General features: G+C 37.7%; 1 protein-coding gene across 1 annotated transcript in view; it reads left to right on the plus strand.

The window, feature by feature from the left end:
• Window positions 1–20,677, plus strand: part of LOC117431956 (ras-related protein R-Ras2) — a 43,118-nt gene that overhangs the window by 19,451 nt on the left and 2,990 nt on the right. The window contains exons 2-5 of the mRNA XM_034053271.3: window positions 17,379–17,466; window positions 18,314–18,416; window positions 19,260–19,368; window positions 20,489–20,607. Coding sequence (XP_033909162.1) covers window positions 17,379–17,466; window positions 18,314–18,416; window positions 19,260–19,368; window positions 20,489–20,607 — 419 coding nt within the window. The remainder of the gene's footprint in view (window positions 1–17,378; window positions 17,467–18,313; window positions 18,417–19,259; window positions 19,369–20,488; window positions 20,608–20,677) is intronic.

Genomic DNA, 20,677 nt, shown 5'->3' on the forward strand with positions numbered 1-20,677 from the left:
TAGGTTTCAGTTGGTTATTTGCAATAAACAACCCTGCTGATTTTATCAAGTCAAATCTGTTAAACAACAGCTCTCTGTCATGTGCTTGTGTACTCGTTTACTTATTCTATGCGTTTCCTTGCTTTTGTGTTTATCGTTAGATAGAGCACATTATTGCTAGTCTCACTGAGCAGGAAATAGTATGTAGTTGTAAGTGAGCCAGTAACCTCAACAGCCTTTCGCACTTGTCAAATTCCTAAATAGGCAAGCTTTTTGTGTTTGTTGTTCATCTTCTGCACAGGTGGGTGTACATGTATGCACAGCTTCATAACTGCATCAAGCCAATTTTGATAGCACACATATCAAAAATGCTTTTTTGTTTGTAAACATGTATTTTTCCAAATGTTTTTAATAACTGTTTTCTGTGAGTTTCTAAACGTTCCCTTAGATGTAAACAGTGCTTTGAAATGTCTAATCCTCTAAAAACAGTTGAAACCCTGTTCTGAATTTACTTTTAAGTTGCTTCCATTTCATGTTCTCTCATCCTAGTATTGACTTAGGATAACTATCTTTTTATAGTTTAGGATTTTTTTAATATGTTATCACAGCTCATCCTGGAAATATCCTTTTGAAGAGCAATATTGAACATATTTATAGCTATTATGTGACCAGAAATGGATATATTATTCAAGTGCGATAGAACTAGAGTATTCTTTAATGTTAGAATTTTGAAAATCTAAGTACATTATATAATTAAAGGACTGTACCTTGCCTATACCATCCTCAAAAAAGTATACTCCAGGTGCCAGGACCTCCCAGCTTTGTGTCTTTCTCACTTTGACAGAGCACCATATCTATATATCAGTTTCATAAAAAGTAAGTGGTGACAAAAATGAATCCCTGTCTATCCATGTAAACCATGCTATGCAGATAAGTTGAGACTCGTGAGAACTAAACGGTTTAATTAAAAACACTCAAGGGGACAGCATATATATGTTTATAATATCAGGTTCCCAAGATGAACACTTGAATTGATCAACTCGTTGTTGTTGTTGTTGCAGTTTTTTTTTTTTTTGGTTTCTGCTTTGTAACGTCTTCCTCCTATTTTGGGGTTTTGCGACATGTTCCCCAGATATTCCAGATAACTGAGGTAATGTACTTGCAATTGGAAACTGCAGACTTTGCCAGAACCTTTGCCAGTAAATAACTGTTTTTCCTTCCTCTTTGTATGTAGATATGGTTGTGCAAACAGTAACAGGTTACCAAAAATGATCCCCTTATTAATAAACTCAAATTTCTAAATTATTGTAGGCCTCAAGTTTTTAAATTTGATGGTTGGATGTTTGTGTTGAGAAGGGGCTAACTGTTACATAAGTTTCAGCTATCCTTTAATGAAAAGGCCTCTTGTTTGTATCATCAGATAACAGGACTTTCTTTGTGCTTTCTGTGAATGTATTCTCTTGTTTTGAAATGTTTGCTTTGAATTCAAAAACACCCCTGTTAGAGTAAAGATACGTTCGCTAGATATAAACGTCTTGTTTAAATTTCAAATCAAGAGTTGGCATATCAGGTAAATACCACATTTAATGTCACTATAAATTAGAAACAAACCAAAATTAGCCCCTGGAAAAGGTTGGCATTTTCTGGACGATGTGAATTTCTATTGCAGTCTCTTTAGAGTGAATGTGTATTTATACTTAGTATAAACGACTAGTTTCCAGTTTAGAATAATGTGAGTTATTTGGTATTTGTTACCACAGCATGAAATCATTTCTGGGGTTGTTTTTGAAATATCTGCTTTTTTCCAAATTGAAGTAGGAAAATAGAACCTTGAAGAGATCTTCACAGAAGAAAATGGGGGCCGCTGTGAATAGCTGATCTGATAAGATGTAAAAATAAATTTTTAAAACCTTGGTTCGCTTTCTTTGTACTGCACTTTTTGTCTCAAGGAATGGTTCTTTTGTCAACAACTTTAAAAAGCAGCCTCTCCAACAGCATGCTGATCGCATTGGATCCCAGATCCTGGTACCTTTTTGTCTGACAGGCGAGAATGAAACAGAATTAAACAGAACCGCACAGAAAAAAAAAACTCGATATGCATGACATGAGCAATGAAAAAAAAACAAAGAAACGCTTTCCTGTTCCATGAATTGAATGACAGAACTGTACTGTAACGATACGTTTTAGGATGCAGTATTCATGAGTTAGAAAATTACTAGTTTTTCTACACCAAACGATGCAAAAAAAAAACAACAGTGTTGTTGCTACTGTTTATCAGATCAGTCGACCCGCCGTATTGTTCAAACCTGAAGATTGTTAAAACACGGCTAGGCAAAGGTGGGCCTGCAGCTACTGACGCCAACAATAAGGCACAAAACTAGCAAGCAGAGGAGAAGTGAAGAATATATGGAAGCTACTGTAAATCAAGGTCCATGGGTGTACTGTATGAACACAATGCTATCCCTCTCCTTAATTCTAAGATCCGGTGCCTTTTTGTTTCCAAGTTTACCCCTGTGGTGTCTATACCCTGAAAAAAAAATGGCATCAATCTCCAGTACATCTGTAATAACTGGTTTCGGTCTCAAAGGGGGAAGTTGGACTTGGCATGGCGTCAAAGCTATGGAGTCTGTTCTAACTACCTTTTTAAATCTTTCAGCTGCTGGCGTTATTAGGAATCTTATATTTCGATCCTGAACTTTAGGCTAACACAGCTGCCGGCCTGTCGATACTTAGCAATTGTAAAGCAGGACTACTTCCTGCCCTAATTGGATTATCCAGATACTAAAATTGCACAAACCATCTGTTTTATGATTCGGTATCACTGAGATACAAACAAAATGAAAACGATGCTAAAAATAACTGTGTGTTAATATGCTTTCTAAATGGTTTCAATTAAAATCTAAAGCACATTTTGGGGGTGTTGAGATTTGCTGAAAAGGGCAACAGATGGTGATTATTCAAACTGAATATCTACACACGGTCAATTCTGGTAAGGCCAGGAAATTACCTGTAAAAATAGCAGTCTAGTCAAAAAGTTTTTGATTCTCGGGGACCAATGTATCAATGTTAGGTTTGGTTATAAATTAAATTTTTATTACACCAAATTGCAATCCAAAATCATCCCAAAATGTGTGTGCAATACACAAGGAGTGTGTCAGGCTGCTGAGCTCTTGGTGTCTTGCACTCTGTTGGTTCTTTGGGAGGTATCACTGTGAGTTGTAGATCAAAGGTGAAAGTGATCTCCTGAAGTTGTTAGTGTTGAAGTCGTTCCTAGTAAGTAAGGATATGCTGTTCTGCAGCTTTTTAACAAGGACTATTAAGGGCAATCGATAACATCAGTAAGGAACCCAGGCAGAATATTGCAATACCTAAGGTTACTGTAACTACAGGATAGTTCCTTTTGTAAATGCTTTTGTATTTTGGAATTCTTCCAAGCATATTATTTTGAAAAGCCTCATTAAGACCCTTCAGACTGTTATAGAAACGCAACACACAGCTGTTGCTTCTACACAGCCAACTGCAGTCACACATTCAGATCAAATGCAGATGTGTAGAGTTGGCGCCTATCATAATGATTAAATCCGGAGGTGGACAATTTGGATGCATTTTTTTTCACTTATGTTACATGTACAGTACCGCAAGCCATTTGCTTTCAGATTTTGCCAGTGGAATCAGACATGTGCTTTTTTGAAGAGGCTACATAATGAATATCATAAACAAAGATGGTTGTACAAAATGGGAAAAAATTTACACTTCTTAGTTAGACCTGTTTGCCAATTGTATACACACCACATTGGTCAGATCCACCATCTGCAATAGGATAGTGAATAGTGTCGGGTGTTATTGTTGATGGTACAGCATTCATTAATGCGTGCCCTCCCAGCAAGGTAAGTTTGATAGCTGCTTGAGGATTACAAAAGTTCCAGGAAAAGGGATTGCCAACCAGGACAAGGCATTCCCAATGAGTGTTCTACAAGGTCACCATGTTCGACTAGAACATTCCTCATTAGCATATTCCAGAAGCATATCTTCTAAGAACTTTCAATGGGGTACCAGCAACAACATTCTAGGAGTTTCATTTTCTGAGGGAAATCCCTGCAGTGCGCAACAGGAGGAATAGTGCTGTATGTGGAATTCCGAAGTTCCAGCCTTGCTCCTATGTCTTGTCTGGTTAAAGCTGTTAAAGCTTTTAATTGTTTTAATTGTTTTAACCTTTTTTTCACTCCTATGCTACACAGTAAGTCTACTATAGTCATGCTTGGTGTAATGGAAAATACTATTTTGGGTGGGGTGGGGTGGGGGGGGGGTTCAAATAAAAGGTGCAGACATGAGGTTGCGATGACTATAACTAGCCCAGCTGTAGCTGCTGACCATATAATGTAGTTACATTAGCAGAATATAACCACCCATTGCCTTGCAGTGTAACTGTGTAATGTCATTTCTGCTTGCTGTGTATTTTTCTTTTCCTGGATACTAGGGTCTTGAACTGTATGAGCTGTCCATGTGGCGTACTCTTGGGCAGATTTTTGTTCTTGTTTGCTTCACTGGGGGGAAAAAACATCTCAAGAATTCCCTCCCACCATCGCAACTCATGAAGACTTAATCTAGAAGCCATCTCAACTCGATCATGAGTGGAAATGGGGAAGGATACCCAGAATATAATAAGTAAATTATTTCAGTCATGTAACATGCTAGGCTCCTTTCCCTCTATGAGAACTACCTGCTATAATTAAGATTCGGTAATGAAGTGTCTTTCTTTTAAGTACTTTTTTTCACCATAGGAGACTTGATTACCTATTTCAACCACATGCAATGGAGAAATCTATTCCCAGAGCAGTTTTTTTAAAGTGTTCAGTGGAGGATTTTGGATTTAAAGCCTGTTGTGTGAAGATATACAATTGAATTACCATAGGGCATCATGCTGGATTCAGCTTTTATGATTGCAAAGCCTTCCATTTAGAAGAGGAAGTTCTGTTTTCTGTTGCTTCCCGTTATCTACGTTTTCTCTGAAAATTCTAATCAGATTTGGAATATATTTCCATTATTTAATATGGCATAGAGGGAGCTCTTATTTAATTAAATTTTGCATTGAATCTTATTGAATTAAATTTTGCATTGAAACTTATTTATGAGCTGTAGTAATATAATTTTACAAGGATTGTGTGACGACTCATCTACAGTAAGTGTTTACTGCTGTTGATCTCCTGCTGTTGGCCACAGGTATGTTTTATACAAACACTTTTTCTACAGTGCTGGTCTAGCCTGTGGTAGCATATTGTCAGCTAAGAAATCAAGCACTAATGGTTAAGATACCCACATGCTGTGGGTTTCATTCTCCTTGTGACAGGGCAGTCATACATTTTTTTTTTTCCCCTGACTGAAGGGTAATCACTGAGCAGTGAAGATCAAACACCAGTGTTTACTTAAACCACTGCATGAGCACATAGAGTTCTGCATATCCTGTACCCACAACAAGCTAAAGGTCTTTTTTATTTCATTTTTTTTGCAGGGGGTTAAAGCTTGTTTGATGACAGTATTAAGCAGGGGGTGTAATGATACACTAATATCACGATACAATACATATTACGATATGCAGGTCGCGATACAGTAAAGCAAAATATCAAATATATATATATATATATATATATATATATATATATATATATATATATATATAGCACACACACACACAGTAAAGCGTCAATTATCCGAACCGATGTATGGGTAATCGAAGAGGTATTAATACCAATTGCTGTATCTTTAATAATGTATAGAATAACATTAACATACACAAGTACAGATGAACCCGTTTTATATGACCTCGCTTAATATCATACCGTTTTATATCATGATTTTTCACAAACCACTCGCCATGAGAAAATACCTCTCCTTAATATCATCTCACAAACCCGCTTATTGTCACGTTTTGTGCAGCTTGTTACATGCAGCGCGGTCAGGCTTTACTAAGTAACCATAGGATGTAATTAATTTTCGACGCAACTAACAACCAATAGTCACCTTGGCTGATAAACTGACATTTTGTGCAGCCTATCAAATGCTGCATGGGCGGTCTTAATGAGATACATCATCCTACGAAGAAACCATATTACAGGTAATCATCATCATATATATATATATATATAAGTTATTATTTAGAAGCATCTGGCCACCTGTACTATACTATACAGCGACTACTGTAATCTATAAACATTTTTCTCTTAATAACTAAGAAACTAAACTAAAACTAAAAAAAAACAGGTTGTGGTATTTCATAAATTCAGGACCTGGCATTTCCTCAGAAAGCTGTGAACATACAGTATTAAAGCGAGAGCTGTCTGAATAAACATCATGAACCTCTGCGATTTTTCAGAATTCCTTCATGCCGTTTTTCTGCCTCTGACAGCAAAACAAGCAGGCTTTAATAAATAGCTTAGTTACAATAACAGAAACACAATAGATAGGCTTAGTGGGGAACTGAAACAGGGGACTGGAGCTCATGCGTATCACATAACCAGAGAGTTCACAGGACTTTCAATGGGGTTCAGTGCTCGCTGAACTGCAATTACTCAAATGCAGCTGTCCAGCATTTTCATGAGATATGGGGGCTAATTGGCTTACAGTAATGGCTAAGTATTTCATTTTGTATATTTTTGTAACCTTAGTGTAATGCCTGTGAACATCATTGGTAACATTATTGTGATATGGAACCCCCCTTCCTGTTGTAGAGTGCTTTGAATGATTTAATACATTATTTCCCCTTTGTTAGTAATCCAGGAATGTGGGGGCCTGTATTTCACACCTAAAGTTGCGTAAGTCGGCAGCATTCTTTAGGTTGGGGAAGGGAGTCTGTAGCCATGGAATGTGTGTCTGTGTGATAAAGCGCAGGGACCTGTAGGGTTCGGTCCTCCTCCGCTAAATCAGTGGTTCCATAACTGCATTCATTTTAATCAGCAGTGCTTTAAACACACCACCAGCTGATAAGGTCACTCATGCTGTTTTCATTGGCATGCACAGCTGCACAGGTCCGATGCCAAGATGGCTTGTGGGTGACGTCAGACCAGGAAGAAGACCGGACAAAGTACTGTGATTGAATGTGCTGCCGCGCGTTTTAATAAACAAACAAAGTAAATATTTAAACAAAATAAAAACACAAAACAGCACGGTGGCCAAAACAGACAGACAATCGGACACGGAACACACAAGTATCGCACTGGTATATATCCAGCACAAATAGCAATTGTATTTACTTTAATTCACCACCCGACTCTCGTTCCACCTCTAAAAACACCAACCCCGTTCAGCCAAAGCTGCTTCTTTTTATATTGTGGCTGAGGGATTAACTGGCTGTCAGTTACCTAGTTTATCCCTCGACCCCTAAGTAACTGTAGTTCTTGAAACTGAACTTTTTCAACCTTTAATTTGCACTAGTACAGTTGTAATGTGAACCTTTTCAAACATGTCTGTACATATATATATTTTTTTTTAAAGAAAAGTAAAATGGCATGGCAAGTCCAACTACAAGGAGCTAACATATGTATAATTTAGATTCAGTTCATGTAAACCATGGGAAATACAAAACAATCAGGAAATATCTCCTTTTCACCCTGAGCTTCTTGGACACCAGTCCTACCACATAAGGACAAGGGTACATTTGCAATGCTATTTTACATGCAAATATAAAGTAGTAAGCAGAAATATTATTACAGAACTTTTCAAAATTGTTGGCCTATATACACAATTTGACCTTCCATCATTTTGTAATATTTATAACCTGTTTTCTTCCATACAGTATGCTGAAATCTGTCCAACACTTCTTTCATGTTATCGAGTGTTTTTTTGATGGTTACGGATACAAGTTAATTTATGTCTGGGTATAAAGGTTAACCTCTTGATTTTCTGCTTTTTGTCTTCTCACAATTACTTTGCTCCCTGCTGGATAAAAAAAAAAAAAAAACTTTGCACAGAAATAGCTCCGCTCGATACAAATCTGAGCATAACTAGGCCTCTTAGAAAACAATGGGAGGCAACGGGTCAAACAGTCAGCAGGTGAACTGACTTTGAAAGCCTTCGACTGCCAGGCTTTTATCGCGGTTCTTTGATGTGGCCTCCAGCGTGTGTTCAAACACAGATAGCGTCCCAGAAATAACCTGATCTTTCACAAATTGTTTGAAATTGTAATGGCAGCTCTGTCAAATGGAACTTGGTGTCCTCTTGTATTTATCAGAACAGAGCCATATCCTATTGCATAACAGGTCTGTATCACAGCCACCTGACCTACTGCAGCATGCACCTGCTGCTTTAAACAAACAACTCAAGAACAAGTTTCACCTGTAGCTAAGCTGCTGTTAAACCTCATTTCTCCACTGAGGGTCTTGGAGTTTATTTTGGTCTCTAGGCAGTAATGTTAAAGTTAAGTTAATCCATGTTAGACTTTTTGTCAATTTTTTTGTTGTTATTTTTTTTAAAGCAACAGGTGCCAAAAATGGTCCTTAACCAGCAGAGAGTGTAAATGGTTGATGCATAGCTTCAAACACTCCATTTTGTGTTGAAGGCATTATCTAAAATGTTTGTCTACTTCGTTTCCTATGGATCTGGGTTATTGGGTGAATCCCTGCAATTCGATAGATTAGCGATAGAGTTGAACAGTTTTTAATAACTGATAAACACATACTGACCTTGGTAAATGTGCATCAACTTGTGCTGACACATGTAAATGTTGTATACACAAGTATTGCTTCAATCAGATAAGGAATATGTAGATTCTGATCTGTTTTGGAAATATGTTGGCTTGTTTCGTCTGTAAATGCAGTACAAAAACATTATTTATTATATTATTATGCTATGCTAGTAAGTAGGGCTGTGATAGTACCAATCAAGATCATGGTTCAACAAATGGTAGGGTGGCCAGATTTTCAAAGCTCAAAACCGGGACACATTGTTAAATAATTGATAAGACTAATTAAACCTGTTAAATCTAGACTATTTAATGATTATTTAAAAAGCCATCCTCTCACTAAGTGCTATCTTTTTTTAAGCAGCTAGCTAATTTCAGTACACTTCCAGGTGTATAATTTGTGGCTAATTAGTTTAACTTGCCATATTGTGTAGTATATGTATTGCTACTTTTTTATTGAGGTTTTTTTTTCTTCTCCAGAAGGAACTCTTAGCATGCTGGCTAGGATTGTACTCTAGGTTTGCCATTGGCCTTTTCTTTCCTTTAGAGCCCAGCGGCTGAGATGTTTCAATGCCAGCTGGGCTTTTTTTCCTGTTTGGAATGAATGCAGTGCTCATGACTAAGGCCCTGTGTAAATTGCGATTTCATGGGCTGCGTGGAAATCGTGAAAATTAGCACAGTACCACATTTTGTACAATATTCTTAAGAAATAAAAATAAATTATTTCATAATTATTTGTATTTCATACAAAAAAAAATCACATTAACTAAACAGTACAGCTCTGCTTTGTGCCTGGTGTACTATTCACCATGCACATAGTGCTGTGCAGTGATTGTGTCATGTGACTATGCAATCTAGGCAGGAAATTAAGACTACACACTGTAAACAAGAAAATGGATGTCTCTAAAAAGGCTAAAAATGTGTCTGCAGCATATCACGTAAAGCAGTATCCAGCAGGAGTTTTACACAGCGATGGAGGTTAGCGCTTCTGTACGTCCCGCAACGTTACTGTAGATCACTACCGAGAATCAGCTGTTGACAGGCATTGAGATTCAAGTATTCACCGAAAGAGAAAGACGGAAATCCAGAGCAGTGCTGTGACTGCTTTACTGGCAAACAAAAAACGGTGACTTCCATGTTATTATTATTTATTTCTTAGCAGATGCCCTTATCCAGGGCGACTTACAATTGTTACAAGATATCACATTATTTTTTACACATTATTTTTACATACAATTACCCATTTATACAGTTGGGTTTTTACTGGAGCAATCTAGGTAAAGGGTCAAGGGTACAGCAGCAGTGTCCCCTACCTGGGATTGAACCCACGACCCTCCGGTCAAGAATCCAGAGCCCTAACCACTACTCCACACTGCTGCCCGAAACACGTAAAATTTTGACCTGACAGAGGATTTGCGCAAATATTCCTGTTGAAAAATTGGACAACCAAAAGTTACATAAATTCTTCGGACTGAGTGTGGCAAATGGTGGAGTGATTCCTTCATCAGCCCAGCTGAGATGTGAATACTTACCGAAAGTTGCCTAGTATCACAAGCAGGAGATTATGGAATTGGTAAAACAGTCTGGTTGCTTGTCAGTGGTCACTGTCGAGTCGACTGATGATCAGTATGGGTTACACATTCTTTTTGTTTTGCAAGACTTAAATGGTGACCATGCACCTGACGTACTAGAACTGAAAGCTGTCCTTGCAGATATACTTTACCTACAGGCTGTTAATTACAACACCGTGTTTGAATAACTTTGATGCTGATTTGATGTCAGTGCATTTATTTCTATATTTGATGTTTAAAAAATAATAATAATCTGTACACCTAATTTCTAAAATAGTTCAGTGCACATTCCGCGAAATACAATACTTTACCCGTGAATTTTAAAGAAAATTTCCGTGATTTTCACTGGGCCTTACTCGTGACTTCAGACTCGATCTACACAACCTTACAGCTGCTTCCCAACAACTTCCCCTCCTTGGCCTAAAGCAGTACAGTAGACTGCACAGTACCATTTGCACTTACAGGAATCTATCCAATTGATCTAATCATGGGTACATTAATAAAATATGATCCTTTTTGACTTTTTGTTTTCTTTTACATTTTGCATGCTGGAATAAACTAAAGAAACTTACATGCAGGTTAGGTGTTTGAATTTTATAACCTTTATGAATCATTTAAACATTGCTTTTTAGATCCGCTGCTGTTCAGTCCAGAATTAAAATATTCCTAACCAGGACTGACGTCTGTTTTTCTTTCTTTTTTTTTTATTGCTGTTATGACAACACTTCTTTCACCAGCAGATGTGCTGATGACTGCATGTGATAAATTGATATCCATGAGTACTGTCCACACCAATTAATACAAAGGTGCGATATACAGTACAATAATTAATATGTGTATACTAATTTCCATTGCAGTGCAGTATACATCTTCACAATTTTTAGACAGAATAGAAAATACACTACAGAAAGGTGAGAACAGTGTATGGTTAGTAGTGGGGTACTTTTTTAAAGAATATATTGCCTGGTACTGTATACTGGGTTTCTTCATTGGGCAGTTATTGGATCTTCTGCCAGGGTGGGCAGACTACCTCTGTGGCAGAGAAAGCCAGCCTTGTGAATGACGAATGAAATCCTGTTCCAGAGGACTCTGACTCGCACCTCGACGATGTGTGTCTGCATATTTGTGTTTTGTCGTCAAGTGGATTTAATGCTGTTCTAGCATCCCATCTGTTTCAAGTTACCCTTCAGCAATTGTGACTCACAAGTTTGTTAGCCAATTCTATAAAAAGGTCTACAGCTTTTATCTAGACAGGGGGGACCTGATTTGACATGACACATTTACTATAGCTTTTGTATAATGGAATAAGACTAATTATATAGAATATGGATATCACTGTCCATCCCTACAGAGCAACAGCAAACTTCAAGAGAATCTGCAGGTCACAAAGAAGCAGCGGTGCAGTGTAAGGGTTACAAGAGGGACTTTTATAGTTTTTCATTCTCCTATGAAGTGGAGCATGAGGTTCTATCTGCTCCTTTTTGATGACATTCCCACAGGAAGAAAAACAAAAGCATTAACCATAAAAGGTTAACTTCCCCAGACTGTACGGCAATAAGGTTTAATTGGAAATGGACAACCCTGTTAAAAAATACACCCATGTGATCTGGAGAAAGAGTAAAGCTTGTTTTATATAAAATATCAACTTGTATTCTGTTCTTTAAGTAGCCTTTAGTATTAGCATTAGTATAAAGGGTGATTTGTGAAGTCAGTTGGTTGGTTAGTATGGAGGGAGGAGATTCTGCAGACCTGTTTTGTTGTTGTTACTTCGCCAGTGGGGTCCGTATTAAGAAGATGTTAACACTTAGAGGCGTCTGCTACAGCACACTATGAGCTGGGGTGGTAGTCCTAGAATGTTGTTTCCTGTCGTTGGTGTGGCTCCATCGGCCAAGTTGTATTGCTCTGCAGTGAATGTTTCCTGCCTTCTGAGAAGCTACTGTCCTTTACTAACAAGAACTACTGTAGTCTGAACTGAAGAAAACGTTTCGTTTTTCCAACCCACACGCTGTCTCACTTGCTCACAAATGTGCATCACCGCATTTCAGCTTCCCAGAATGCCTCTTGTGGAACAAAGTTCAGGAGTTACTGCAGGAGCTCCAGCCCTTGCACTGCAGTGCTACATTCCTCAATTCATGTTTCAGTTCAGTCAGTGAGTTATCTGTAGAGAGTGCCTCTGCTTCACTGATCCGTCTCCCAGCTATACTTCAAGCTGCAAGGGAAACAATATAACATCTAGAAAGGAAATGATTAATGGGCTATCTGCAAATACAAGTAAAACATATTATTTGCCTGGAATTTTGCGGCTCCATTTTTGTCTTCCTTAAAACAGGAAATGTTGTCACTGGAAGTGGGAAGTGATACGTCATCAGCTAAGCTACCACAAATGACCACAAACTGCCTTGGTTTGTGATTGGAGCTCACTTGAAATCCCTTAGGATTAAGCCAGCCATAACTGGAAGTTCTACAAATGCTCAGGGTTAGGGCTGTTTGTCTTATGAGTGGTAATGATGAAAATTGTGAATAATTGTGTGTTTGTATCAAGGTCTTAAGAAAATAGTTATTTGAAGAGCAAAGCTTATTGACGTGATTTGAGGCTTAAGTCACAACCACTAGGAATAAATAAATAAGAATAGTCACTGAATTTTACATTGCTCAGGTAGACAACAGATTAGCAATGGCCCGAGTTTGATCTGTTATCAGCTGATTTTGTCTTTTGTGAAGTGAACATCTGAGCCATATTTGATAATCATATTAATCTTAACAAAAGCTGTTAACTAGCAGTCATGATATTAAGTACAATCAGGCTTTTAATTTTACCAAGCTTCTTCAAGTGACCGGGTGATTCTGAGCAGTAGTAACAGTAGAAGTGACATAACAGGGTTACAAATGTGACGTTAAAAGCAGCAAGCATTCAAAACAAGTCTCTTATGATGAGCTGGCCAGCGTACTTGATGAATGTGCTGAACTTCTTATAAATTATACATGTCATTACAACGTGAAACACATTGTATTTGATTAGATCTCCGTTATATATGTGAGCAGGAGGATGATGGGAAATGTAGTTCCGAGAGGTCCATGCGGGTACATGGGAAGCCATCTTGAGGCAGGGAATGCAATTAAAAGTTTTAAAAAGAGGTCAAAATGTAAAAAAAAAAAAAAACAATACACACACCTTATTTACAGTTGTAGCAACACATGGGAACATGTAACACAATAAAATAAAAAGGTCCTTATGTACCCTTTAATATATACTCAAGCCTCCAGCCCCCTAATTCTGCTTCTGCTTCAATGTTTTGTTACAATATTAAATGAATGATATGGCTGACTTAATCTGTGTAATCAGCTGTAGTTTTATTTTTCCATTAGTTGTTGCTACTTAATTTCCACTTTTCATTCAGCTGCCTTTGAGGTTCCATTGAGGTGCCGGTGCCTTCCTGCTCCAATTTATTGAGGAAGTGTCGATTGATTGAGGAGCTCTTCAAGAATTGTGAATGCGAGGGCTGTGGGGCAGGCCCTTGATTAGACGGCTGGCATGGCGCCCATGTGACTGCGATGACCTGGCTGCCTGTCTGCTTCCAGACTGCAATAAAAGTACACGGCACACTCCGCAACAATATATACAGCATTGTTAATGAATAAAAGCCCTCTCACATCTGGTGGGGAAATTACACTTCACTGAGAGACTCTGGTGCAGCTTCTACTCTCTGTGGACTCCTAGAGATCCATGGCTGTTTCTGGGAGTCCAAAAGTAAAGGTTTTGCATCACCTAGAATTTTAGGATTGAGATGATTTAAAACAAAACAAAACAAAACAAAAAAAAACTGTATGAACATAATTTAGATCTGTTATTTAACATCATGTAATCAAACAAACTACAAAATTATATCTCAAGTCTACTGGAAGCCACAGTATTTCATGTTAGATTTTGAAATGTCACATTATTCAATGTTTGTATATGGGGAAAACTGCAAAATTCTGCGGGTTTCATTCGATTTTATGAAGCAAAATGTGTTAATTCTATAGGGTGAGGCAAAACTTTGGCCATAGCTGTATATTTAGGGTGCCTGGTTTAAAAAAAATAAATAAATAAATAAAGTCCTACTGGTATTGCATTGTCAGCATAAAGAAGAATGATTGATCAGCAGAGGAATGAGAAACATGTGCCTGTGAGTAGAATATTACCTGGTTAAGTAGTGCTGGTAATCTTTGCATTAATCTATTTTGTTATTAGGGGTCCCTCAGGCTTATTGAAGTGCTGTTAGAGCTGAATAGAATGCAATTAAATGTGGTCGCTGTGTTGCTTATTAATCTTGATCTGCTAATGGGTGGTGAGTATTATCTAAAAGCCATTTGATTTTAATAAGGCTACTCAATCACTTAGGAATTTAGAAGAAGGACACTGTGATGAAAGTTCTTTACAAGAAGTATTATCTTCTGGAGTCATTTTTTAGTTATTTTTCCTTTATGGGTATATGCTCACAAAACTCCCAAAATAAAAAAAACAGGTGAAGAGACATTAATACATTATATATATATATTCATTTTTTGTGATGTTAGGTTGTAAATCTGCGTTTATTACTGTAAATGAGTAATCCTTTGGTGCTGTTGGTTGTTTACCAGTTAGATATACGCACACTTTCAAAAAAAGTACACCTATAGTACAAATTTGATTTCACTTTCATTTCCTCACACAGTTAAAATAAATCAACACAGATAACATGAAAACACAAAAGACAGCCACAAGTGCATCAAAGCACAATGCCTTGCAGTATATCAAGATCGTGTACGTTTAAACTCTTGCATGGTGTATGGTGTAGGCTTTCTCCCCCCCCAAAAAGTCCATCTGTAGTTGCATAAAAAAACCTTCTCATTAGTTTCACTTTTAATAGAAAAGAAAATCCCTGACGACTTCAGTTTTCTTAACAACAGGTTCCTTGTCCATTCATCTCTCTATCTTGGATTCAAGTCAAATCCCTGATCAAAAAGCTATTAAATGTCATGGATTAGTCATGGTGGTCCAAGTCCAGTCTTGAGTCTATGCCAGCCACTGCTCTCACTGAGTAGGTGTTGCATGAGTGCCCAGGTCAGACTGTTTGCAATGAAATCTGGGCTCCCCTTTCATAAATGAGATTACTCAGTGCTAGGATAACAGAGTATCAAATTCCTGTTTTTTAAACATACGGACAACCAGCTTATGTATTTATTTATTTTTACTCAGTTTGATGTGTTAAGAGTTTAATTGTTACATGTTTTGAATTTAGCATAAACGTTGTCAAAAGGATGCAGGCAAAATATAGATGACTGCCAGATTTTGTTTCCATAGTATCGAGTGTACAGTGTTGTCCAGTTTTTCATATTCAGTGTTTCTATGCAGTCATCCATGTACAGTTTAATGTTGAACACATACAGTCTTATACGGAAAATTGCATTCATTCCCAATATCATGTTTAAGTTTTAACAATTTTAATCCTAAAGTTTAAACATTTTTACTGAAACCAACACCCCAATAACATTGCAGTTTGTGTACAGTATAGTAAATAATCTTGTTAATGTATTTTTCAATTAATCTACTAGATTAGGTCATGGAAGAGAATACAGTAATTGCAGGAAGTTATGGATAAAGACAGGCCTGATTTAGTTATGCCCATAAGCACCCTGATGTTGATAATTCATTTTAATCCTGAAATAGGATGCACTCTCATCCTTTATTCGTCTGTTGGTAAGATAGTGAAGGATTGATGTGCTCAGCTAAATGCAGCTGTATGATTACAATAGTAATGATTGATCTGATTCAGTATTTTCCGTTAAACTACATCTTTATGTGAATAGCCATTGAGAAAGAAACCAGATCATAACAAAAAAAAAACTCACAGAGTGGTGAAATACTGGGAAGACAACAAACAGCTGTGAGTTTCAGGCTATGATTGCAGTCTCAAAGCCTTCTGCCTTCTAAGTGGGACTATCCTCTTTGTGACATCACCATCACCCAGCATGCCTGGGACTGTAGCTGCCGCTCACTCCATGGGCAGCCTGTATTGTGTGTAGGTGGAGCTTCCTTCCTCTCTTTTCCTGGTGCAAGCTGTCACACCTAGAAGCAATACAAGGACCACTGCCCCTCAGTGCTAGACTTAATATTTGACATGAATATGCATGGTATACACTGCCATGCATTTACATTAATCAGGTTTGTACTCTTCACCACCTTGGTGTTTTAGGGGATTGTTTTCCACAAGCCATTACTATCATGGGACCAAAAACATACGCACACAACAAACTATAGATGCACTGATTCATTTGTTATTTCCAAAGTGATTTAAGGTGACCTCCCTGCCAACTGGCAGACTGACAAGTGAAAGCAGCAAACGTCTTACCTAATAACTTGGGTTTTGATTTGTTTGCTAATAGATCATGGATCATTGAGCCATGTAATAATTTCCTGACCAGTCTTAATTACCATTGGTATACATTTTTTTTTTATTTAAGTAATATGAATGTGTAATGAAGAAGTAGAATTTTTAGATGTAATGTATGTAAATTGATGCAATCGATGTACTGCATACAGAGTGAATTATTGCAGCACTACCCAGCAATACTCCCAGGCTGTTGGAATCAAAGCCTGAAAGGTTAATTGCTTTATGTAGCATTCTTCTCCATGAGTCTACAGTTTTTTTTTAATATAAATGTATTATACCGCCTTTAACTGTGTGTGAGAAAATTCACACGTCGATTCAGAATCATTTTCAAGGTTCATTTAGTTTAACCAAAAAATGTGTTTTTTAGTGAGGTTTTGTTACCTAAGCCACGTGTGTCCGAAATTGGCCCTTCAATCCTAGTCTTTGTTCCAACCCTGTTCTAAATTGTTTAATTGAACCAAATAAACATCCACCCATATCTTAAAGTAGTTAATGATATCAATTTACCTTTTAAACCTGGAGTGGAATGGCCCTCCAGGACCGTGATTGGACACCCCAGATCTAAGCCCTATTGCTATTGGATCCCATTCTGATCCAGTTGGATTCCATTTTGATTGCTGTCTGTTTCATTTGTCATATACAGTGGTGCCTAAACCCAGGGTCCTTGGCCACCAAATTAGACATTTTAAGCTTGCAAAGAAGTGATTTTTAACATCTCCTTGTTCTTTGCGTTCTTTGCAGTCTTACTTTGTCACAGATTATGACCCGACAATTGAAGATTCCTACACAAAACAGTGTGTGATAGATGAGAGGGCAGCGCGGCTGGACAGTAAGTACAATATAGAAGAGTAAAGACTACGGTATATTCAACACTGGAAGTAACAGGGTACAGGTTTGGACTAGAAAATAATTTGAGCAATGGAAACAGCGTTTTCATTCCTGCTATAAAATCCAAGCAGGTTGAATTGTTCAGAGGGAGTGTGGGCTAATAATTTGCTTGTGTAGCTTTTTACATTAACATCCACTAGGACATTCTAAAACGAAGACCTGTGTAATGTAATTGTTCCTAAACATTGAAAGTAATGTAAGTTGCAGTTAGCATGAAACAGAGGAATAAATGTAGCCTTTAAATTAGAGGTTCTCAAATGCGGTCCTAGGGACCCCATGTGTCTGGGTTTTTATTCCAGCTGAGCTCGCAATCACTTAACTAAACCCTTAACTGAACTAATATTAGACCTTTTTAATTGTTTTCAAGTTACTTATTCAAGTTGCAAAGTTCAAGTTACTTTAAAATAAAATGTTATACCTAACTTGAAATCGGCAACTGTTTAAAAGCTGAAAACAAGTAAAAGGGTCTAATTAGCAAATTATCAGTTCAATTAAGGGTATCGTTAAGTAATTGACAGCTTAGTTGGAGTAACAACCAGTAGACACAGGGGGGTTGAGAAGCCCTGCTTTAAATGAAATAGCAGTTTGCCTCAGGTGTAGATTTCTATGTAATTGTTTCATTTTTCGGGGGAGGGAGGCGGGAGTAATATTTAATATTTCCACGCTGTCAAAAAGACTTTCTTATATTAGCCTGGTTACAACTGAGACAGCTTCACGTTTTGACTCACTGCTCGTGTTCATTTGTGCTGGGCCATAACTGACTCGTGGGGCTTCCCTTTTGTTGTCAGTCCTAGACACAGCTGGACAGGAAGAATTTGGAGCCATGCGAGAACAATACATGAGGACAGGGGAGGGTTTCCTTTTGGTTTTCTCTGTCACCGATAGAGGAAGGTAAGCCTAAAACACCGGACACATGCAGCAACATACTATCTTTCTCTCATCATGCATGATCATATGGAGTGCTACCAATGTGCTTGTGAATCTGTCATGGTTTTCTCTTGAGTCCTAGTTTACTCCAGGTGACAAATTATCCAGGTGACAGATTAGAAGCCAGTTTTCCTTTTAAGTAGTCAGGCTTTTGTCCTCTTCAATAAAGGATCTTGCAGTTCATTTTCAATACAGAAGAGGTTTGCTTCGTCTTTATCCCCTGCTAGGGATGCATACTGTGGAAAAGGAGAATATAGTGGTGGAGTATGTAAGAACATACATACTGTGTTATAAGATGTACATTCAATTTGTATATGTCTGGTATAGAGATTTGTTGTTTAGCATTCCATATGGTTGTAATACAGTAACTTCACCTTAATAGGACTGCCTGCCTGAATGTCTGTCGTGATTCTCTGTCGTGATATACAGTATTACCAAGTGAGGACAGTGACATTCACAAAAGGTTCTATTAATGTGCTTCACATCAGCCCTGGGAGTGTTAGTGACTCTCAAAGTGCTTACAGCTGAGTTAGTGAAAAGGAAGAGGTTTGATTCTCATGGCCCTGGTCATGTTCCAATGAGATTTAAAACCCTACACTAAGGACTCATTATTCAAATAGTTTAAAATGCTTAAAAAGTATTCTAAAACTCCAGGAATAAGAAATTCAACAACCTGTTGTACTTATTGTGGTCACTGAATGTTTGCTGTTTTTGTAAAATATAATCTCTGGGGACTTTTTATTTAAATGCACCTCAGAAATGGACTTGTGAAGTATGTCCATCTCCTTTTTTTCTTCTCCTTTTTAGTTTTGAAGAAATCTACAAATTCCAAAGGCAGATCCTCAGAGTAAAAGACCGTGATGAGTTTCCCATGATCCTCGTTGGTAACAAGGCTGACCTGGAGCACCAGAGACAGGTGATGACTAGCGAATAATTCTTGGAGCCTCTGGCATTCCAGGAATTTTTATAGCGGGGACTATGGATGTCACCACAGGGTTACCATTTGATTTAATGTCTGTATTACCCAGGATTCTCTGTCTCTTTAAATGCACAAAAAGGCACGAGCGACTGTATGCAAATCCTCTGAGTTAACCAAGGTCATAGCCAGCATTTCCCCATTACTTGCTGTTACTGTGTCTCCCAGTTTACAGTAGTGTAATGTGAGGACATTTTTTCTTATCAGCTCTAGAAGGCTCCAACAAACTGAAACGCCTTACTTGTGTCTCTGGATTTCTGTTTTGTGTTGCTTTTAGTCTCTTAAAAACTGTTTGCATCTACTACATGGCCCTTTGTGGCCCTTTTCAAGGGACAGTATTTGTTGTTTGTAAATGGAAAGGGTGCTTGGTCCGCTTTACAGCAGCTAAATAACACCTTTTTACTGTAAGCCGGGGGGAAATGTATATTTGTGAAATTGCTGTTATATCTATTGCTTGGTGTTATTTAGCTTTAAATGTACAAATTCATGGCCAGACCCAAAGCTGTGTAGTGGACAGCCACACTGTGACACCAGTGATGAGTTTCCGGCACAGCTTTCTGAAGGAACTGGACTGTTTAAAAGTGCCCGCAGCAGTTAGTGGGATATGACCTTCAGATCATTTGGTGGATTGTTTGTAGTGACAGAACAGAACCTCTTTATTGTACTGTATGTCTAAGGTGCCATCTAGTGGATATAAAGGGACAGTACTAAATCTGTTGCTTGTTATTGAAATGTGCACAACTTGAATGTTTTAATATTTGACCCATTTTATTGGGTTGCCTAGATTGCACTTAATTAGATCACCAGTGGAGGGCACCAGAATACCCAGAATTTCAATATAATGACAGCATACTGTACTAACCTATCATGTTGAGGCCAGTAAACACTGTACAATGTGGCTTTTTTTATCATGTTCTGCAAGGTCATACTTTTTTATTGAAGGAGTTCCCTTTGTGATGCTCAGTTATCATGCATACCAGAAGGGATTCTGGTGTATTTTCTTTCATTTAATATTTTCTTTTTATATATATATATATATATATATATATATATAATTTAGGTGACGCAAGAAGAGGGGCAACAGCTAGCAAGGCAACTAAAAGTAACCTACATGGAAGCCTCTGCAAAAATCCGAATGAACGTAGACCAAGCTTTTCATGAACTGGTTAGAGTTATAAGGTGAGACTCGGTTTTACTGCATTCGTTCTGCTGTGTTGGTCAAGGAATGCTACCCAGCTATACAATTAAT

Source organism: Acipenser ruthenus, chromosome 27 (assembly GCF_902713425.1).
Source record: "Acipenser ruthenus chromosome 27, fAciRut3.2 maternal haplotype, whole genome shotgun sequence".
In the NCBI taxonomy this organism is placed as follows: domain Eukaryota; kingdom Metazoa; phylum Chordata; class Actinopteri; order Acipenseriformes; family Acipenseridae; genus Acipenser; species Acipenser ruthenus.